General features: G+C 38.6%; 1 protein-coding gene across 9 annotated transcripts in view; it reads left to right on the plus strand.

Moving 5' to 3' along the window:
• The window catches only part of RB1CC1 (RB1 inducible coiled-coil 1), a 161,899-nt gene extending 140,238 nt beyond the window's left edge, over positions 1-21,661 (plus strand). For 6 of the 9 annotated variants that reach the window (XM_043507869.1, XM_038388400.2, XM_043507873.1 and 3 more), the window contains 4 exons: positions 9,071-9,129; positions 14,090-14,226; positions 19,891-19,961; positions 20,680-21,661. In XM_043507869.1, coding sequence (XP_043363804.1) covers positions 9,071-9,129; positions 14,090-14,226; positions 19,891-19,961; positions 20,680-20,757 — 345 coding nt within the window. In that variant the 3' untranslated portion in view covers positions 20,758-21,661. Of the gene's footprint in view, positions 1-9,070; positions 9,130-14,089; positions 14,227-19,890; positions 19,962-20,679 lie in introns of those variants that run through there. The other 3 variants (XM_043507871.1, XM_038388401.2, XR_006278842.1) reach the window with 2 other exon arrangements.
• The last annotated feature ends 469 nt before the right edge of the window (positions 21,662-22,130 follow it).

The following is a 22,130-nucleotide window of genomic DNA, read 5'->3' on the forward strand; positions in this document are numbered from 1 at the left end:
GTGCAGATGCGGGAGAGCAAGGTCCTAGAGTGGGGGACGACAGAATGTGTCCCTCCAAAAGGGGTCAAATTTTAATTTATGCATAGACCGCTGGTTTGCAACAACCTTTTAATTATAAAACCCTGGTTCATCTCACTATAACCTTGTCTTGGAAAATTGGTTCGATTTCAAAATTGTAAGATTTATTGTGAGGACAAAGGAGAGTTACAAAGGTTCGTCATACTTTACAAACTTGTTTTTGTTACAGAATACTTTTTGAGTTAAAAAATTAGTCTGATCTGAAAATTATTACTTTGTCTTGCATTTTGTCTTCCTCTGCGGCACTACCCATTCATACTTGATGTTTTGTTAATCTCCTTTAACTTGTTTGCCCAACCACATTTGGAAAAAAAGATGGTGATTAAGAAAAGCTAATGACTATTTTTTTTATTTATTTATTTGAAATGCAATAGTAGTTAGATGCACCATGGCAGAGAGCCTTGAACCTCTGGCATGGTGGGGTTGTCCCGGAGCCATGAACTCTGGAAGGGTACTCTCCAGGGGAGGAGTTTCTGGGGAGTCAGAGCACCTGGGGCTTCAACAGCCTTCCGGAAAGCTTTTGACAGTTTTACTTTGCAGAAGGTGAAATTGATAAAAGCCTTCCAGGCAGGCAGCTGTTACTTTGATTTTCCTGATGGAAAATCAACACTTTTCAGCAATACTGAATTTTTTTCACAGAAGATTTTAATTCTGTGAGAAAGATATTTTTGTCAGAAAATCATTTAGATGGAAATTTTTTCATCTAGTTCTATTCCTGGTACACCACTTCAGAAATTTCTCTGTAGAAACTATAGCTCCCAACCTTTATGCCATCTGCCAAAAAAATGAGCTCTGTGAATTAATGGTAACTCAGTAGTAAACCGAGGTTAATGCAAGTAAGCACAAGTATCAATTTACAGATAACAAAAAAATTATCCTACTGGGATAACCTGAAAAGAATATAAAGATATTGAAAAAGGACATGTTGATTTATTTGAGAGTTGTTGTTTTAGGAAATCATGCTCGCTGTTATGTTATTACTCAGCTTCATACTGGCACAGAAACTGGAGAGCCTATATAATACTATGCCAGAGTTGATAGTTTGAAATGTAAGCATGTTGCCACCAAGTTTCTTACAAAATAATTACTTCAATGTTCGCCTCCCATTGTTCTTCTCTGCCTGAATTGCAACAGGCGCAAACCTGGAAAGTATATTTTTTCTTGTTCTGTTTGTAAAACCTGAGTTTGCAGTAATGTTTTAATGCTACTCTTTGCTTGGATGCTGTTGCATTAAGATAGAGAATTCATACATTTAAGGTATTATGTATAATAGATAATGTACACGCTAAATACTTTACTTTTCACTAAAGTTAATGTATGGATCTACCCTAGCTGCAACAAAATAAATACCTGAAGGTGCTGCTTTTAAGAAATGATACTATTGTAATTTTTAATTATTTTTCACATTACCAATAAAGGCAAAAGAGAATGGTAGTGTTGTTTTAAATCTTTGGAAACACTGGGCAATAAGAAACGTTTCTTTCTTTCTATTGCAAGGTTGTCAGACTGTTTGTCTAGATTATGAATCTCACAAGGATATATTAGAATTGCTATTGTAACCCATGAATGCTGGGTGTGGTGTTCTGTCCCTCATTAGTGACACCTGGACCACTTAGAGATTAATGAGTATGCTACAGCCTTAGCTAAACATGAAGTAGAGAGTCACGCATTAAGCTACAGAGGTCCCAGATTCAATCCCACCTGCAGACAACTGGATCTGTCAGCATTAAGAAGTTTTAAAACAAACCAGGTGACCTTATTAAAGGTTCAGTGGAGCGTCTACAGCAGTGGTGGTCAACCTACTCTATGTTAAGAAGTTTTAAAACAAAAATTAAGTAATTATCTTAACAGGGTTAAAATTTTCTGAAAACTTAAAATATGAAAATGTTAAACCTAAAACCTAAAATGTTACATATATAAAAGACCAAGAAATGTAAGGTTTTGGCTTTACAAATCTGAAGATAACTAGATAACTTTCTGAAGTACTGCAAATTCTGCAAGATATTTCAAGTTTGGCAAACTGGGAAGAACAATTTAAGCTACTTTTACACATTTGATAGGTTCCAAATTAGTTGTGAACTTTCAGGGGGAAAAAAGACTTATTTGTGCATTTTGGATGATTCATAGGTGACATTGTCTCCCATGTATAGCAGTGCTCAAAATTAATCTGATTTTAGACTGTATAAGAGAATGATGCCGGAAATGTCATTATTAAAAGTTCAGTGCTTGCGTATTTTCCATTGCTTTCAGCTTTGGTCTCTTCATCTTAAAGTAAGAGCAGAAATAGAAAGTTTGGAGAAGAGTGATGTGAGAAATTAGTCATGAAGGGGCTTCCATACTTGCAAAGAGTACTGATACTGGGTTTTGTTCTTTTTTTTTTTTTAAGAGGAGGCTGTCGATAGGATACATCATACTTGTATACTGACTAATGAGTTAGGTTCCGATCATGTGAATACTTACACAACGTGTGAGTAGTACTGTTAAACACAGTGGGACTGCTTGCATATGTAAATGTTTGCAGGATAGAGGCCATTTAGAGACCCTCTAGATCAGTGGTGGGCAACCTGCAGACCGTGGGCCACACGTGGCCTGTCATGGTAATCCACTGGCGGGCCGTCAGACAGTTTGTTTACATTTGAACGGCTGCGCATCTCCCAGTGGCCATGGTTTGCCGTTCCCAGCCAATGGGAGCCTGCACCACTTTCTGCAGCCCCCATTGGCCAGGAACAGTGAACCGTGACTACTGGGAGCTGCAGGCAACTGTGCAAATGTAAACAAACTGTCTCGCAGCCCATCAGCGGATTACCCTGACAGGCCACGTGTAGCCCGTGGGCCGCAGGTTGCCCACCACTGCTTTAGACACTCCCTTGTACCTTTAATAAGGTCACCTGGTCAAATTAAAAGGCAAATTTTAAATAATAAAATGTTAATAATAAAAAATGTACACAATAGTACAAGCAAGACCATGTTTACTCTGTGGCAAGCTGGACTCTAATTTTGTTGGAAGGTATCTAATTCTAGTTACTGCAGTAAACTGGGAATTATGTGACTACTTTGAATACATTAAAAAAGAAGGTATAAATTTATTTAATTATGAAACTATCTAATGCAATAAGTACAGTGTTTTTTAATTTATTTTAGCTTATTGTATTGTCACCAAATTTTCAACATGTCATATATATATTTGTATTAGAATGCATAACTGCATTGTAGAAGTGGTTTTGGCAAATAAGGAGACAGTAGCTGTTTTAACACCTATGCAGGCATACGGAGCAATTCTGGTACACTAGGGAATCAGTTACTTAAGACAAACTTACTAGAACACAGCTATTTAAAAAAATTTTAAAAGGCAGTCCGTTGTTATGGTTCCCCGGTATATATGGCACAAACCTCTAGTACCACTGCAATTAAAGAAATAACTGATAGCAGTAATAGATAATGTCACAAACTTTGCCAGTATCTTGAACAATTTTCCAAGATGGCATTGTACTGTTGGGCTAAATCTGGCTGACTTTTTTGAGAGGAACAAGAAAATACGTCTCTTTGACCCTAGGAATTTCAGATTTCAGGTTCCTCCTCCGAATTACAGAGCTTCTAAAATAGTAGGAGACAAACTTTAACATTGGTAAAAGTACTTACTCTTCCCATACCTGCTTCCTTGAGATTGGTTGAAATGTTTTTGCTATGAATGTACTAATAAAATAATTGGGAGTTCCCAGCCAATCTGTGTTTAAGAGCTATGATCCAAAGCATTAAGAATTTGGGGCAGTTTTTTGACAATTTGGCAAACTGACTTATCTGTCATTTGACAAATGGCTTGACCCCTCCTCCCACATTCACCCCAGGCTGTCCAAAGAAAGTTTCTTCTGAGAAGGAAATTTCAGAAATTTACTGTGAATTCATTTATTCTTGGCGAACTTTGAGTCAAAATCAAGCTTATAATGGAAAGTTATTCATGTTGCTTTAACTGTGAAGAAGTTATCACTTTTCTTCAGTAATGGGAACAAGTTAAATAATTTTATTTTCCTGGCCTCATGTAATGTGTAGCACTATGAACTACAAACATTGTATCATATTTAGTGCAGCTATTGTAATATATATATATATAGTGTAATATATATCTTGACGTATGAAAAACATGAAGTAGAGAGAGGGAACCTGGATTGCTTTGAAGGTCGATAAAACCTGGGTTGTGCAATCTAGAGAGAAGCTGAAAAGTGCTTCTTAAAGCTGATAGTTATGATACTTACGAATTTTTCTTAGTGTAAAATAATAAAAATGTTTAAATATTTTGAAAAGTTGTGTCTTGAAGCAAGTGAAAATCCAGTGCCCATAAGAGCTTTGTCATGGGACGTTAGTGGACTTCCCTGTGAAGAATAAGTTTGAGGCTTCCTTAAAAACCCTACCTGTGCTTTGTGCAGCTGGAGATCTTTTATGCAGCATTTACAACCAAGCAGGCTTTGTGAAGCACCCGCCAATGACTCCCTTTTGTCATTGGCAGGTGAGCAAAAGCTTGTTGGGTTAGGTAGCCAACCAGAAGTGGAAAATATAAATAGTATTTGTGTTGAACCAGGTCAGGACCCAGGTACAAGAATGTAATTTGAGGTGGGTTATCACTGAAAAGGGTGAATGTGGAAAAAATAGAGATAAAAGTCCTTAACTACAGACTGGTCTCAGTGAGAGAGGCTTCCCCTGAGGGACCTGTGTGATTTTTCCCTCATGAGAACTTCTGTAGAGTAAAAAGCCAGTTCCTCTCTTCCTTTGTTTTTCACTCAAGGGTCTTTTTCTGAGAGTCTTTCCCTTATCTTTCCTTTTGGATTTGCATTTGTTTTTGTCATTTCTGAGTTTCTGAAAGAGATTGACATCACCAGTGAAGAAGGGGGACACCCTCGATGCGCGAAGAGATGGTATTATTAACAATAGTCTTTTTAGTCATCCCTTGCTTGTATGCTTCAGTAGAATCTGTAGAGGGTAGTAATATCCACCAGAGGCAAGAAGATCACTCCATTCCTCATATATGCAGACAGATATTATTTACAATTTACTAAATGTCATTCAACTTTACATTAAATATTTTTAATATAACTTTCATATTGACTTTTTTCTTCCTCCCTATCCTTTTCCTTTCAATCACTCTTTCTTTTCATTTCAAGTATTCTGGTGCATCTCTTTCTATTTCTCTCTGCATTTGCTCCCAACTTCCCTCCCTCCCCCCATCATGTTCTTCGCTCTCATTCATTCGGTTATATTTCACATTCCCAAAGATGTGTGCCTCTTCCCCATCCCTCAAATCACCTTTTTGTGGTCAATACTACTAAGTCTTTCTAGTCTTCTATCACACAAGCATTCATCAATAAACCATAAAAGTAGGAGAAAGTTATGGGTTGATTGCTCGGTACCAGTACTCTTGATTGCAAGGGGAGCATACCTTTAGGAGTCTTCTCATACTAGCAAATTCTTCTGTCCTCAAGGGTTCTTTCCCCTCTCTACTTAAAGTATTGGTGCACAGGAAAGCCTTAGAATGTTGATTACCTCCACCCTTCCCCACATTGGTTCTAGGTGTGGAAAGTTCCATGGTTCAAGTTGAAGGCCAGGGGAAGAGCTGCTTCTTGAAGTTTCTCCTTCCTACTCCCTATGCATGCAGTTGAATAGGGGATGGTGAGGAAATGGCCCATCGGTTGACTCTAAAGGTGGAGTGAGAGGAAATCAGATATGCTATTCTAGCAGAGGAAATGTGAAATAACTACTGTCTTCAAGAATGCAGAAGATTATGATGCTTACAAAAGTAGAGTTTTTATAGATCATGTTTTTTATGAAATATGATGTTTTCTTTTAGACCAAAACCAGTCTAGAAAAAAGAAGTGTAAACTTGCTAGTTGAGTTCTATGTGCATCCTATAATAGACTTTTTCATCTCCTAATTATTATAAAATATCATGCAAAGTTGTTTAGTAAAAAAAAACAACCTAACATTACTTTGTTACTGTCTTATTAAGGTTTTGCAGTATCTCATGTAATGATACTAGCAGACAGTTTCTACAATATATACTTGAGAATAAAGAAAGGATGTATCTGAGAATCTGTAGGGTATTTCCATTTGCTTTCATATTAAATGTAAAATACACACCGCAAGAGAAATTTATTAAAGCTGTTCAGCCATAATCAGTGCTAATTTTGGGTTGACTCTGAAAAGGGACTATTATTAACCTGAGCAATATGGAACTTAAAGTATTGATTAAAATATTTCATTTCTCATAGTATTGAGTGTGGCTCAGTATTCAGAACTCTGTTCTTCTTTAGTTTTCTAAAATAAACCTGCAACCAATTACTTAGCTGTACAAGACAGTTTGCTTATTAGGTAGTACAGAAAAGCATTAGTAAGAATTAACTACTGTCGTTCTCGGGTAAACTGTGATAATGATTTGCAATCACGTTTCACTTTAATTAAACTTTAGAACACCTCTCTGTCATAGGGAATTATTACATCCAGTCTCAGTTCTCTGTGTCTAGCCATTTGACAACACTCCCCAAGATGTGAAGTTTAACTGTCATTTGAGGCTGGGCAAAAGGGAGGGATGCAAGGGAGTTAGGCAGCCAGCTCCCATTGAATATTAGTAGGAACTGGGAGACTTAAACCTTTAGGCACCTTTGAAAATTGTATCTTAAATGTAGTGTGCAAGTGCCTGCATCGACAAGACAGTTACACATCTTTCCAAGACAAATTGTTTTTAAAGTACATAGATCTGAGCTTTTCATTATGTACATTTGCATAGTTGAAAATGGTTTCTTCTAAGGCTTTCTTTTTGTTTTTTCTCTGAAATTTACTGCTTTGGCAGAAAGGCTTTTCTTTATTTTGAGGGTGGGAATGAGGAAAGAGAGAATAAGTAGTTGGGAAAGAAGTCATTCACAATGCAGGTTTCAGAGTGGTAGCCATGTTAGTCTGTATCAGCAAAAAGAACGAGGAGTACTTGTGGCACCTTGGAGACTAACAAATTTATTTGAGCATAAGCTTTCGTGGGCTAAAACACACTTCATCAGATGCATGAAGTGGAAAATACAGTAGGAAGATATACACACACAGAGAACATGAAAAAATGGGTTGATTGTTACCATACCCACTATAATGAGAGTGATCAGTTAAGGTGAGCTATTATCAGCAGGAGAAAACAGACAAGAACAAAAAAAACCCCTTTTGTAGTGATATCAGGATGTCCCATTTCCAACAGTTGACAAGAAGGTGTGAGTAACAGTAGGGGGAAAAATAAGCATGGGGAAATAGTTTTACTTTTTAATTTGCAAACTGGATGCCGTTAAATTAGGCTTGAATAAAGACTGGATGTCGATGGGTCATTACACAAAGTAAAACTGTCCTAGAAGTTTTCCAAAATATAGGATGGGAAAAGAGGAAGCAACCTTTTTGTTTGACGCTTGTGCTAATGAATCAAGACACAAGTCTGCAGCACAGAAGTAATTTCTCAGAGAATAAATACACTTACGAAAACCTGTTAATATTTGAGGAGATTAATCCTTTTTCCCTCAATGGGGTATGTAGCTACTAAGGATTCCTTCTCACAGTAACCTAGTCCTAGGATTGTTGTCAAAAGTAGGTGATTATTGGATTTGGCTTAAAGTGTATATGCCGGTTGCATAAAGTTATAGATAGCCATATTTAAATCTGGCCTTCACATTTGTTTTCTTTTTTTTCCTAAGTATTTTCATATCTTCAATGTTTTTGTTAATCCATTTGAACATGTGTGCAGCTCTATCTTATTGAAAAACGTTTTTATGCACTTAAACACTTTCAATACATAGCATTTAAAAATACATCTACTGCACAGTTACACAGTGGAGCAAAAATACCTTTTGAAGTGTGGCCATTCAGGTGAAAAAGTACATTTTCAAAAGAGGAGCTCAAATTCAGCGAGATTGAAACTGATGAATTTATATATATTTTTTAAAATATTGAAAAGCAGTGCAATGAATTGCCCTTAATTTCTTGTAGGTAAAATTGTGATACTGTGAGGTACTTTTTGGTATACTCCTTTGGGCAAGAGGAGTTACCCTGAAAAACAAAACATCATAGAATTTCTCAAATGAGGTATCTGCCTCCATTGTCCACAGGACTGAGTATAAATTCTTGAACCTGAACTTTTTTATCTCCTTTGTTTGCTAATATGCCTTCCGCCTCTTCTGCAACATTGCTGCATCACTTCCACCTCTGCTGAAACTTTCATCCTTGTCTTCAACTCCTTTCAGCCTGGTCTCCACAGTCTTATCCTACCTGCACCAGCATGTGTTAAATGCTTACGCCCACTTTCGCATACATACAGGTAGTTTAATGATTGGGCATAATATAAATCAAACACTTCATTTGCTCACTAATTATTGCAGGTTCTACTCCAAAATTGTCCTGATTGTTTTTAAAACCTTCCATATCCTCTTCCTTGCTCCTTTCTCTTGTCTAGCTTTGTCAAGTTCTCTGACCCTTCACATAGTCCCACCATGGTTAGTATAAAAGTAACTGTCTGTTCACCTGCCTCCCATATGCAGCAGTTTTCTTATGCCTTAGTGATGCTCTGCTTATTTTTATTTCATCTAAAAATATCTTCTTTTTCTACCTCTTAAGTTTTCTTTCACTCTGATATTAACTCTTTAAAGTGTTTTGGGCTATAGGTTGAAAGGCCATATAAAATAAAATTTCATTTATTGTAATTATTATTCTTACTATAATTGTTATATTATGGAAGCACCTGAAATGTGCTGTGTTTCAATCCCTGTCCCAAAAAGCTTACATTTTAAAACGACCAAAGCAAAATACAAGGAAAGGGAAAGTATACACACAAGCAAAATGGCTAAGATGGTAATAAGAACATGTGTTAGTTTTAATATTTTTGTATGGTTCATACATAAATTAAAACAATTTTAATTGTCCTCTATCTACAATGTATGCTGCCAGTATTTTATAGTTGTTTGCTCTTTCATTATTTTTCTAGATGTCCCAAAGCATGTCTTCAGTGTCTTCAAGACATTCTGAAAAAATAGCTATCCGAGAGTAAGTATATTTTTATTCTCACATTTTGTTCTTGATGTGGCTCAATAAATTGTATGTCTGCAATAACAAATGTACAGGTAAAGTATGTGGAGGTAATGTATAGTAATTCTTTTCAGCATCTTAACCTCAAATTCATATCTGAGACTACAGTGAATTTCCTTAGTAATAAATCTTTATTACATTTGATTCTTTATATTCTTTTACAATCAAGCTTTCAATACATGGTCCGTGAGGCTACAAATGAATTTTTAAATGATTTGTATAACATCATCACCATAATTTGCATTCAATCTCATTTCATGTCTTTTTTATAATTATAAATCTAGTTGGGGATTTCAGCTATGATTTTATGTCCAAGAAATAATTACTCCATTCAGAATAAGTCTGCTAAAAATATATCATGTGAATTCCTAAGATTACTTCTGAAGTTGCCTTTTTTTCAAAGAACTGTGTATCATGGGTAACTGGTTAGGCGCTATTAAAAATTGTTGGGGGCAAATCCTGGACCCAATGGGCTTTTTGCTATTGACTTCAGATTTCACTGTTGATGTTTACAGCAAGGTCGTCCTTTTCTTTAAGGTATCTTATTCTCTGTGTTAGTACCCACTTCTAATAATCTGAGTTTGTATTGCTATTTATAATAATGTGAGGTAGAAAGGGGTGTTTCAAGTTGAGTGCCAAGTAATTTTATCATGATCAAGAACAAACAAGATAATTGCAATTAACTTATGACTATTATTAAGTAAAGGAAGGTCTAAGAGATATTGGATCTGAAGTGGAAAGTTGCTTCTTGATGTAGCTCTGTGGTTGTTTTATAGAGACAATCAGAAGAGATGAGAGACTGCATTGAGAGTGTTTCATGGTGTTGAAAGATAAGAGCAGGGAGTGCTGCTAGTTTGCTTCCTCAGTTCAGAGAAGCTTTATCCCGCTCTTTCCTCTGATTCCTTGGAAGGAGGAAAATACCTCTTTCAGGCTTGGTTGGATTCAGATCTGCAGTTGTCCTTTCACTGGCTCATGGGTTGGTCCTAGAAATATCTTCAGCTCGTGACATGTAGTTTGTTAATTCATATGCAGTGTACATTTAATTGTCTTTGTTCCTGTGGCAGGAAATTTTCAGCATCTTATAGAGTTTTAACTATTTCTTTTATTCCATCCATTTTCTTAAATATCGCTTGAGTTCCATCAGAGCTTAATAGGAATTGAAATTTGGTTTCAGATGGGCTTATACATCCTTACGTCAGAGATAAGTTTGAATTAAACTATTTCCCCATGGTATTTCTCCCTCCCACCTCACCCCCCACTGTTCCTCTGATATTCTTGTTAACTGCTGGAATTAGCCTACCTTGCTTGTCACCATGAAAGGTTTTCCTCCTTTCCCCCCCCTGCTGCTGGTGATGGCTTATCTTAAGTGATCACTCTCCTTACAGTGTGTAGATAAACCCATTGTTTCATGTTCTCTGTGTGTGTGTGTATATAAATCTCTCCTCTGTTTTTTCCACCAAATGCATCCGATGAAGTGAGCTGTAGCTCACGAAAGCTTATGCTCTAATAAATTTGTTAGTCTCTAAGGTGCCACAAGTACTCCTTTTCTTTTTGCGAATACAGACTAACACGGCTGCTACTCTGAAACCTGTCATAAAATGTCTAGACACCATTAGAGACTAACAAATTCTCTAAGGTGCCACAAGTACTCCTGTTCTTTTTGCGGATACAGACCAACACAGCTGCTACTCTGAAACCTAGACACCATTAAGGGCTGCTTCTTGAACAAGCTTGTCCTGGATCCCACAAAGGGGGAGGCAATTCTTGATTTAGTCCAAAGGTATGCTCAGGATCTGGTCCAAGAGGTGAATATAGCTGAACCACTCGGTAATAGCAACCTCATGTAATAAAATTTAACATGCTCGTAGGGGAAAAGGTACCAGAGAAACCTACCACAGTAGCATTTAACTTCAAAAAAAGGAACTACACACAAATGAGTAGATTAGTTAAATGGAAATTAAAAGCAAGCTGTATAGAAAGTTTTTAAAAACACCATAACAGAGGCTCAAACTATATGTATACCCCACTTTAAAAAAAAAAAAAAACAGTGAAAGGACAAGGGTGATCCAGTGGATATAGTGTATTTGGGACTTGCAGAAAGCGTTGACAAAGTCCCTCACCAAAGGCTCTTAAGCAAAAGGAGTCATGACATAAGAGTGAAGATCCTCTCATGGATCAGTATCTCATTAAAAGATAGATAACAAAGAATTGGAATAAGTAGTCAGTTTTCGCAGTGGAAAGAAGTAAATATTAGGGTTCCCCAAGGATCTGTACTGGGACCAGTGCTGCTCAACATATACATAAATCATCTGGAAATGAGAGTAAACAGTGAGGTGGCAAAGTTTGCAGATGATACAAAATTGCTTAAAATAGTTAAGTCCAAAGCAGACCGCGAAGAGTTACGAAGGGATCTTTAAAAAAAAAAAAAAAAAAAAAAAAACTGGGCAACAAAATGGCAGATGTAATTCAGTGTTGACAAATGCAAAGTAATGCACACTGGAAAACATAATCCCAACTACACATACAAAACGATGAGGTCTAAATTAGCTGTTACAGCTCAGAGATACTTACCCCCCCCCCCACAACGTATTGCTGTGACCCAAGGACCTCTTGATGCCAACTGGCAGAGGGCACAGGGCTACATAGGGGTTCAAGGGAAGGGATAGCTCAGTGGTTTGAGCATTGGCCTGCTAAACCCAGGATTGTGAGTTCAATCCTTGAGGGGGCCATTTAGGGATCTGGGGCAAAAATTGTGGATTGGTCCTGCTTTGAGCAGGGGGTTGGACTAGATGATCTCCTGAGGTCCCTTCCAATCCTGATATTCTATGATTCTATGATAAGTATCCCCTCAGTTCCCCAAAATAATGTCATGTAAGGTTTCTAATCAATGCCTGTGTTACACTAGTCATCATAATCTTTGTATGAAAATATGTGAGGAATTATATGTATGTGCTGAAAATTATGTTTTCGAAGTCTTGTAGTTAAAGGCAGGTCATTCAAATGTAGTGCACCTTGAGCCGAACTTCTCCAGACAAGAGGTAGAAGATACTTATTTTCCTAGTGGACTGTTGTATACGGTGTGTCCTACAGCAGAAGTTTATTAACATACTGAGACCTGATCAATACTAGGAAATTAGATTGGTATAGCTACGTCACATAGGGATGTGAAAAATCCACACCTCTGAGCAATGCAATTAAACTGACCCCCACTGTAGAATTCTCCCGCTGACCTAGCTACCGCTTCTCAGGGAGGTGGAATACCTATACCAACAAGAGAACCCCTCCCATCAGTTTAGGTAGTGTCTTCAGTAAAGCACTACAGTGGCACAGCTTCATTTTAGGTGTGGACAAGCGCTGAATCAATTGCTAATGAAGAGCTTTTGGAGACTTCAGAAGTAATTCACAGGAAGAGGTAAACAGCAGAAAGGTGGAACACCCTGTTTTCAGGTGAAGATCAAAGGTCTGCTGTGATATATCTGAAGGGGCAGAGACACACCCTGGGTCCTTCAGTCTTTGAAGACAAGCTGTCAGCAGATTAGATTTTATGAAAGGGGGATCTCAGTCATCCTGGTTGAAAAAACTGGGAAAAGGGCTTGAGATAAGCTATCCGGTAGGTCTTGTGAGTTAAGTTTAAGCTCTAGAAAGCATGTTATGATTTTGTTTTATGTGTAATCATTTTTCCATTATTCTTTCTTACTATCATTTGATTATAAGCTTATTCTTGCCTTCACTATAATATATCTAAATGCTGTGTGTTAAACAGAGTAGTGATCCTGAGTTGAATTGTGTAAGCTGGTTTGTGCTATTCCTTTGTGATTAGAGGATGACCTGAGAGTTCAGTGCATGGTCAGTGTAACAGGGGCTGATCTCTCCAGAGGGATGGTCAAAGGTTGTTTTGTGCTTATTGCTAACCAGTATAGAAAGAAGGAGGCCTGCAGAAGCCTGGAAAGTAGTGCTTGTGTTGCTAGAGGCTGGTGGAGTTAAGGAGCTGATCCACAGCAGGCAAAGACAAGACTCCGTCATGCTTATAGCAGGTAGTGGTAAGGTGCCTCACAACCCTGGGTAGCCCTGGGAAGCATCACAGTTACTTATGTTTCAGAGTAGCAGCCGTGTTAGTCTGTATTCGCAAAAAGAATAGGAGAACTTGTGGCACCTTAGAGACTAACAAATTTATTTGAGCATAAGCTTTTGTGAGCTACAGCTCACTTCAACACTTCACTGTATTTTCCACTGTATTCAGTGGAAAATACAGTGGGGAGATTTATATACATAGAGAACATGAAACAATGGGTGTTACCGTACATACTATAACCAAAGTGATCACTTAAGGTGAGCTATTAAGGTGAGCTATTACCAGCAAGGGGGGGGGGGAGGTTTGTAGTGATAATCAAGGTGGGCCATTTCCAGCAGTTGACAAGAACATCTGAGGAACAGGGGGGGTGGGGCGGGGATAAAAATGGGGAAATAGTTTTACTTTGTGTAATGACCCATCCACTCCCAGTCTCTGTTCAAGCCTAAGTTAATTGTATCCAGTTTGCAAATTAATTCCAATTCAGCAGTCTCTCGTTGGAGTCTGTTTTTAAAGTTTTTTTTGTTGAAGTATTGCCACTTTTAGGTCTGTAATTGAGTGACCAGAGAGATTGAAGTGTTCTCCAACTGGTTTTTGAATGTTATAATTCTTGACGTCTGATTTGTGTCCATTTATTCTTTTACTTAGAGACCGTCCAGTTTGACCAATGTTAGTCTCTAAGGTGTCACAAGTACTCCTTTTCTTTTTGCGAATACAGACTAACACGGCTGCTACTCTAAGCAGTGATAAGTAGGTCTGTTTTGCTTGAAAAAAGTACTTTAGTAATCAGTGTAAATACTCAATACTATATTTTTATATTTTGCTGCTAAGTATTCTTATTTTATCCAGTTTTCAGGTTGGCGATTTGGTTCTCATTATCTTGGACGAACGCCATGACAACTATGTATTATTTACTGTCAGTCCAACATTGTATTTCTTACATTCAGAGTCTCTTCCTGCGCTGGATCTGAAGCCAGGTGAGTGTGGTAAGTGTCAGATAACTCTGTGGCATAATGTTCTGAGGCACTTAACATGATCTTATACTGTTATTTTTCTAACAGCTGTTTAATAATTACGTATATAGATGTATGTTTTAGATATAGACATAATGTATATTTGTAGCAAAAATTGTAGTTAATCTTACATTGAGTTTTTCGTTTTAGCCTCATTCAGTAATTTTCGGAAAGGTTTTTTTAGGCAGAACTTTTCCATATTACATTTTGTCCCAGAAGTGAATACTTTGGACAGTTAGAGCAAAATGCATTCATCCTTTTTTGATTTATACTGTAAAACAAATTTAAGACTATATTTATTCATACATACATGCACATTTGAGACATGTACCATATGAAATTACCATTTGGCTTAGTCTTGTTACGATTTATGGCACTAAAATAACTACACAGTATTGATGTTGGCTGTGTAGGTCTGGTTTTGTGCTGCCATTTACTAATTTGAGGTGTGAGCCCATTGCAGAGGCTTGAACTTCCACCTGTGCTGTAGAAGGAATTGACTTTTTAAAAAAAACAAGGACTCAGTTTTATTTTAAAGGTATTTTCCCTCCAGGCAAAGAAATCTCCTGTAGCATGGATGGAATTTTATGGATCTATATGTTCAGTGTGAGAGAACTGATAACCATAACTTTTTATTTCCTGATTTTTAAATGCCTACATTTGCTGCTGTTTCTCAACCCTACATAAATGAAGTTCAGCAGGGCTCAAATTCTTACAGGAAAATGTTTGCTTTAGAGCAAGGGTTCCCAAACTTTTTGCCAGCATGACCCCATTTTAGTGAATTATTTCCTTGTGGGCCTCACACAGCATGGAAGCCACCATTTGAAGAGCACAGCATGCCTGGTACATATGGTAGATGAGGTCACGCTGTGCAGAGGATGCCATTTTGTAGAGCATTATGACCTCGCACACACCGTACATGTGAAGTCCAGTGGTGAGCTGCAGCCAGTTCTAGCGAACCGGTTGTTAAATTTAGAAGCCCTTTTAGAACCAGTTGTTCAGGAGGGAGCACCCAAGGGGAAAATTTAGTGGGTGTAGAGCACCCACTGGCAGCTCCCCATCCCACGCCTGGCCCCAGCTCACCTCCCGTCTGCCTGCGCCTCCTCTCCTGAACATGCCGCCCTGCTCTGCTTCTCCGCCCCCCCCGCCCAGCTTTCCACGAATCAGCTGTTCGCGCAGGAAGCTGGGGCAGGCTGAGAAGCAGGGGATGGCTTCGCTCAGGCCCAGGGAGGCGGAGTGGAGGTGAGCTAGAGTGGGGGTGGGGGGGTGAGGAGGGTCGCCCGTGCCACAGCAGGTAACCCTGGGGGGGAGGAGGCGCAGGGAACCGCTCCCCGTCCCAGCTCACCTCCGCCACCCTCAGCCTGAATGTGAAGCCGCGGCCTATTTTTCAGCCCTCCCCGGCTTCCTGCCGAACAGCTGATTTGCAGGAAGCCGGGGGAGGGGGCAGAGAAACAGAGTGGGGCAGCACGTTCAGGGGAGGAGGCGGAGGTGGAGCGGAGGTGAGCTGGGGTCAGGTTCGGGGCGGGGAGCTGCCGGTGGGTGCTCTGCACCCACCAAATTTTCCCCATGCGTGCTCCAGCCCCGGAGCACCCAGGGAGTCGGCACCTAAGGTGCCACTTATGATGTGATCAGTGGGGGAGCAGCTGCTCCCCCTGCTCCCCCGGAGCCAGAGGGACCTGCCGGATGCTTCCGGGGAGCTGCCCCAGGTAAGCACCTCCAGGACTCCCCACCTTGCCTCCCGGCAGGTCCCTCTGGCTCTTAGGGGTGGGGTGGGCATCCACTGTGGTGGCCCACGAGACCCTCCTGCCCGGTTCTGGGGGCAGTCAGGGCACAGGGGATGGGGGTGGATGGGGCAGGGGTCCTGGGCGGGGGAGTCAAGGAACGCAGGGGGGTTGGATGGGGCAGGAGTCCTGGGGGGTGGGGATAGGCAACGACCCCTTCGTGGGGTGAGGAGGGAACCTGTTAAGATTTTGGCAGCTCCTCACTGGTGAAGTCATACTGTGCAGAGCAAAATTACATCTTCTGCACACTGGGAATCTCTGCAGCCCCACCTGCTGATGGTGGAACCCCATTTGGGGATGCAGTCCACAGCTACGGAACTGCTGCTTTAGATAGTGTTAATCCTTTGCACTCAAGTTTAGTGCAGCAGGGTTTTCCTGTGGTTTTTCAGTGTTTCAAGGTATTTAGTGTTTCCCAGCTTAGGGAGTGGTTCCCCTTGGGGCATATGCGAGTAGTCTAGTATGACTAGGGCAGGAGAAAGGAGCAGTGAGGCAAGGCAAGCTGCGTGACCCTGGATATGTGCGCGCACACAAACACACCTGATGGGAAGTGGCAGGCAACTCCTTTAGTCCTGCCCATCTTTTCCCTCAACAGTCTCCAGTGTATGTGGGCAAAGTAGTATCTTGCGTATATGGGACAATGAATTCAAGCAGCAGCCCACCAACCCTGACTTCACTAAAAGATTTTTTTCAGAAAAGCAAGCCAAAAAAAAAGTTCTTGAAAAGAAGAAGAAAACAGAAGAGGGAGGTATGGGAGTGAATGGGTGGAAAAAAGGAAAGGAGGGTAAACAGGCTATACTTGGACTTGGTGCAAGAGACACAGTGATGGGAAAAGGTGTGTCCATCCTCAGCTAATCACAAGGAGGGCTCCAACAAAAAAACAAATTTGGTGCATACACAAATGTCCTTTAACTTCCCACATACAGCATCTCAATTTGAAATTTATTACGGGTTTTCTCAGGCCAGAGATAATTTTTAAGATCTGGAAACACACAATGTACAGGATAATAAGACTTTATTAAAAGTGGTTTTGGGAAATTGATCTCTCCCTGTTTTCTGTGTGAATCTGGCAAATAAAGATGGCAAGATAAAAGTACTGTGACTTAAAAAGTGGAGAGGAGGATGTGCATAGAACCACTTTTTTAGAGTTTGGTTTTAAGTTATTAGTCATAAATTTAATAACTGCTGGGAATGCTGTGAAGATTGGTGACAGACATAATAATAGACATAAAGCATCTCACAAAGAAAATAAATGGAGTATGGTTCTTGCAGATATTACTGATCTAGAGAGGCACACTGCAACTGCTTCACACTTACAGTAATCTCTTAAAATCATTGCTATGTTCCTTGCACACGCTTTAACATCAACCAGTGAGGTCAACCCCTTGTAATTTACATTCCCATTTCATTGCCCACTTTCTACCTCCAAAACGACTTAGTTTTGTCCACTTCTTACAGATCTTACTACTTGGGCACCGGCAAAGCCTGTGTCTTGGGGGCCCAAAATTTGAAAGAACTAGAAATATAAAGTAGAATTTCAGCTTTCCTTTTCCTAAATGTGTTCAGCCCATTTCCTTGCAAAAGGCATCTTTGGTAATGTTAACTGAATGCTACCATTGTGTCCTTGAGCTGAAAGAAATATAAACTTGAGAGCTAGGGTTGAAAGAAACAAGCACTTGGGCTCCCCTTGTGCAGCAAAAGGCTGGGGAAAGGAGAGATCACTCATTCACCTCCTCATGAAAAAAGTTAAGTTTGGGATAAATTCTAAAGATAAATATCACTATTCTTCTCCCATATTCCCAGATCAGCCATGAGCATAATGGTATGGCTCTGATGGACACTAATCAAGATGTATCCATGTACAGGAAGTTACCGTTTTAGGACTCCCAAAAATGCTGTGTCTGGATCTGCCCTTTGACGCTCAGGCATGCACATCTGCTTCTCACAGTAATATTAATCCCTCACATGTCCACCTTTTATGCTGAATATTATTTATTCAGTCTTGCATTAATCTCCTTCTGCTTGTTTTGAGAGATGGGATTAGGTAAACTCTGAAACTGGGTGCAGAGTTGCCCATTTCTGCAATATTTTTGCAAATCTCAGGTTTTAGATGTTTTAAGCTACTCGTGTCAGGGAAAGCTAGGGCTTTCTCACTATTTTTGTCTTTACAAATAAAGACCATCTCCAGTTTTTCCCAATGGAACCAAAGCTTGGCGGCCTTCAGCAAAGATGGTATGCCACTATTCATGTTTGGGCCAGATAAGTGACAATGAGGGGTCATGGGAACATGGAGGGGTAAGGAATGAGTGCCTTGGCGAGGACTTTGGATTATGAGCAGCAGGCAGTATGAAGAGATGAAAGGCTACTGCTTGCTAAAAAACATTTGTCAGGTGGTTAACAGTTAGGTCCAGGATATTTGTAGTGGAAGTTAAGGTTTTACAAACCTATAATATTAACTACAAGTGTGTTTTGATTTTTATTTGAAATGTCAATGAAAACAGGTTTTTGTTTTATTTAAATATTCCTCTAAAAAGTGCACAGCCCAGACATTGATGCACTGAGCTAGTTTATGAAAACTCAGAAGTGAGTGAGTCTGTTTTCATTAACTAAACTGAGAGAAATTCAAAAAATAAAACAGCATAAATGCTGAAAAATAAATGTGATTTTTAAACTCTTCCAGTTGTATTAGTCTCAGGTGGTGGTAATAATATACAGTAAATACTTCAGTAATGATTTAGTATCTGTATCTCATTGCACTACTTAGTTTCTTTGCTTTATATGTAAAGGAAAAGTGCAATTTATATATGTAATAACTGCATGTATAAAAATAAAAACTGCTACATGTAGTTTTAAGAGCTATAATATACCATCTAATGTATTATTTAATATGAATTACTAAAGACTTACAAATTCACAGTCTTCCTTGTATGCTCTGGTTTTACTGATGGGCCTGGAGTCCTGCATTCTAGTACTAACCCAAGAGGGCCTAATCCCAAAGCCTGGGATTGATACAATGTAGAGATATTTCATCTATACATCCCTTACAGTAGTAGCAGGGAGAAATAGTGGGGGTAAGAGTCTCTACACACCAGAGGATCAGTCTCATTATGATGACTGTTTTCAGGGCTGTATATGCTCTCAGTACAGCCAGAATTAGCCAGTGGCATGGCTCAAAGCACATGCAATGGAGTACCTGGCCAAATGAATTTAAACGACTTCCCCAAGGCTGCATAATGAATCATTTGCTGACATTACATTCAAAATGAATGGTTCCTGGCTTCTAGTCTAATGCTTCAAACACGCTGTTTCTCATTAATATGCCAGTTTGAAAATGTATCATATGCACAGTGTGTATATCACATGATCCGTTCCTTTCGCACCTGTTTTGAGATTTTCCTTCACACTGATGACTGACAATTTGAAAAGAGTAAAATAACACTTAGAATTTTTTGTAATGAGAATGCAACATGAGCATGTATTCCCTAGCTGCTGTGGTAATATAGATGTACCTAAATTGTCTTCATGAAGAATTTTGTTTCCAATTTATCCCAGTACAGTTGTTCTAATTTCTAATTATCCTGTTGTTTCTAAAACTGTGTTAGTTTTCATTTTAATATTTGTATAAATTCCTCATTGCAGCTACTTAAAAATTACTACTAGTTATGAAATTTAAGGTACTTCAGTGTAAAAGATTATAGCCAAAATTTTCAAACATGTAAGTGCATGGTCCCTGTGAAAATCAGGCCAGTTTGATATAGGAGGTTAGCTTGCAGCACTCATGTTTGAAAATTCTGGCCCATCTCTTCGAGGATAATAATATATCATGTGTAATTAAAATAAATGTTTTGATTCTGTTTAGCTTCAGGTGCATCTAGAAGACCTTGGGTGCTAGGAAAAGTAATGGAAAAGGAATATTGCCAGGCAAAAAAGGTACAGGAATACTACTGAAAAATATGTAATTATTAAAATCAGTATACAAGGAAAATGAGTTCAGATTCTGCTACACTTAAACATGTACAGTACTATCTTCTCCTCAAGTAGCATCACTGAAATGTATGAGACTGCTTGTGGAGTTAGTTCTACTCAGCTTGAGTAAATATGGCAGAATCTACCCAATAGTTCTAACTGGTGATTAGAAATATTCACACTGATAGATTCTTAACTGAGGGTGTTTATGCTTGCCTTTAATTAATTAATTGGAAATGTCCTCTGCAAATCCTAAGATGAATTTGGGGAAGTAGTTTATCTGTAATTTTGCCATCCTACCTGGTACATGGGCCACTGCTTTGTATGAGCTATTTTGGAGAGAAAATAGACTGCGTAAATCAGGAGGAAAATACTCATTTCTAAAAGGCTTTGACCTCTGATCCATCGCTGCATCACAGGGCCAGAGGACTAACCCTTGCAGCAGCATAGAGCAGTCAATAATTCTACTAGCCAATTGGCACATCTCCCTGTTAATGGTAAGTTATCACTGACTGTCAATTCAGACAAATAGGGTTGTCTAGTCTGCCTCCATGTACCAGTTTTAAGAATGCTGGGGGTGCAAATAACTTCCTGCTCTAAAAAATCTTAGTGAAAGCAGAATACAATAGAACAACATTTTTGCGATGTAATTTGAAGTATTTGTATTTGTTTTTTTCCTTAGGCACAAAACAGATTTAAAGTTCCTTTAGGTACAAAATTCTACAGAGTGAAAGCAGTGCCATGGAACAAAAAAGTATAACACAGTGGGAACTCTGTTCATTCTGTCTCATTCTTTTCTGGATTGTCCTTCAGTGCTCATTCATCGCTCCAAGTAGAAGGCCATCTTTTTATACTGAGGTCATGTGACAATATACTTCACAGATATACTACTTTTCATTTTTAATGGGTTACATTTTAGAAACAAGAATTTCATTAAAATCCCTGGTCCTATAACTGTTCCAATTTTTTTACCCAGATAACTTTAGGAGTGTGGACCAAAGGAGTTCATTTTCTCAAAGGGCAAGCCTTGTGCATCATGGCTTATTATTAGCCATGCTAAATGCCTGTTAAATATACATTAGCTTGTATTTAGATGTTAAATGTTAGTTACCATTATTACCAGCATATGTCCTTTTGTGAAATCATTTAAATACTTGCACTCTTTAACAGATTCTTTATAATATGTATAAATTCATCAACTATTTAAAGAGGAGTGTTCATTGCATGCCAATAATCATAATTTTTCTTCAACATGAGTTTGCCTCAGTAGATGAATAAAGATAACTACTGCATCTTCTTTCATTACATTAAAATGCCCTTTAATGTTTAAAAAAAAAACTTATAATTTGATGCTGATCTGAAAATTAGTCACAGGTAAATCTGCAGTCTTCAAAAGCACTTTTGATGGATTGATCACATAGATTCTGAAGGGAAGAATCCCTGTGCTGTTAGATTTAAAGTGAAGCACTTGAACCTTCCCAACAACACAGAAGTCTTTTATTAATCTATTTAGAAAAATCATATTGATGAAAATTGTATTTCATGGTTGAGTTTCAGGAAAAATTCATTGTACATTAACCATACAAGAGTCATTTAAGTAACAAATTATTGTAATTGTAAAAGACATGTAGACTTTTAAAACAATAAAGATTTGAACCTGAAAATGTCTGAATAGTGTGTGCCTTTTTAAATGTCCATTTCATATAATACCATTCTGTAATTTTCAGTGGATAGATAGGGCTCCTCTTGACAAATAGGATTTAATTAAATGGCAATCCATATTTTCTCAGCAAATCCGATGAGCGGACATATTATTCAAATGAATTACTGAGGTCAAGGAAGATAATTTGTATACTGTTCTAACTAAAGTGTAATGAACAAATGACACTTTGTTTTCTAAAGGTAATTTCTTCTTAATGTTTTGTGGAAATAATTAGATGGGGCGCAAATGAAAACATTGGTTCCAAAACATTCGCTTTTGTGAACACTGGGGAATTTGAGGTCTGGATTTAGCAAGTAAGTGGGGCTTGGGGTTTGCCCCTTAGAATTCAGCCTGTGTTTCTACACAGAGGTGGACTGTAGGTAAGAAAGAAACGCACATAAAGCTCAGAGACTCTGTCAACATAATCACAA

The sequence above is a fragment of the Dermochelys coriacea genome, chromosome 2, assembly GCF_009764565.3.
Source record: "Dermochelys coriacea isolate rDerCor1 chromosome 2, rDerCor1.pri.v4, whole genome shotgun sequence".
In the NCBI taxonomy this organism is placed as follows: domain Eukaryota; kingdom Metazoa; phylum Chordata; order Testudines; family Dermochelyidae; genus Dermochelys; species Dermochelys coriacea.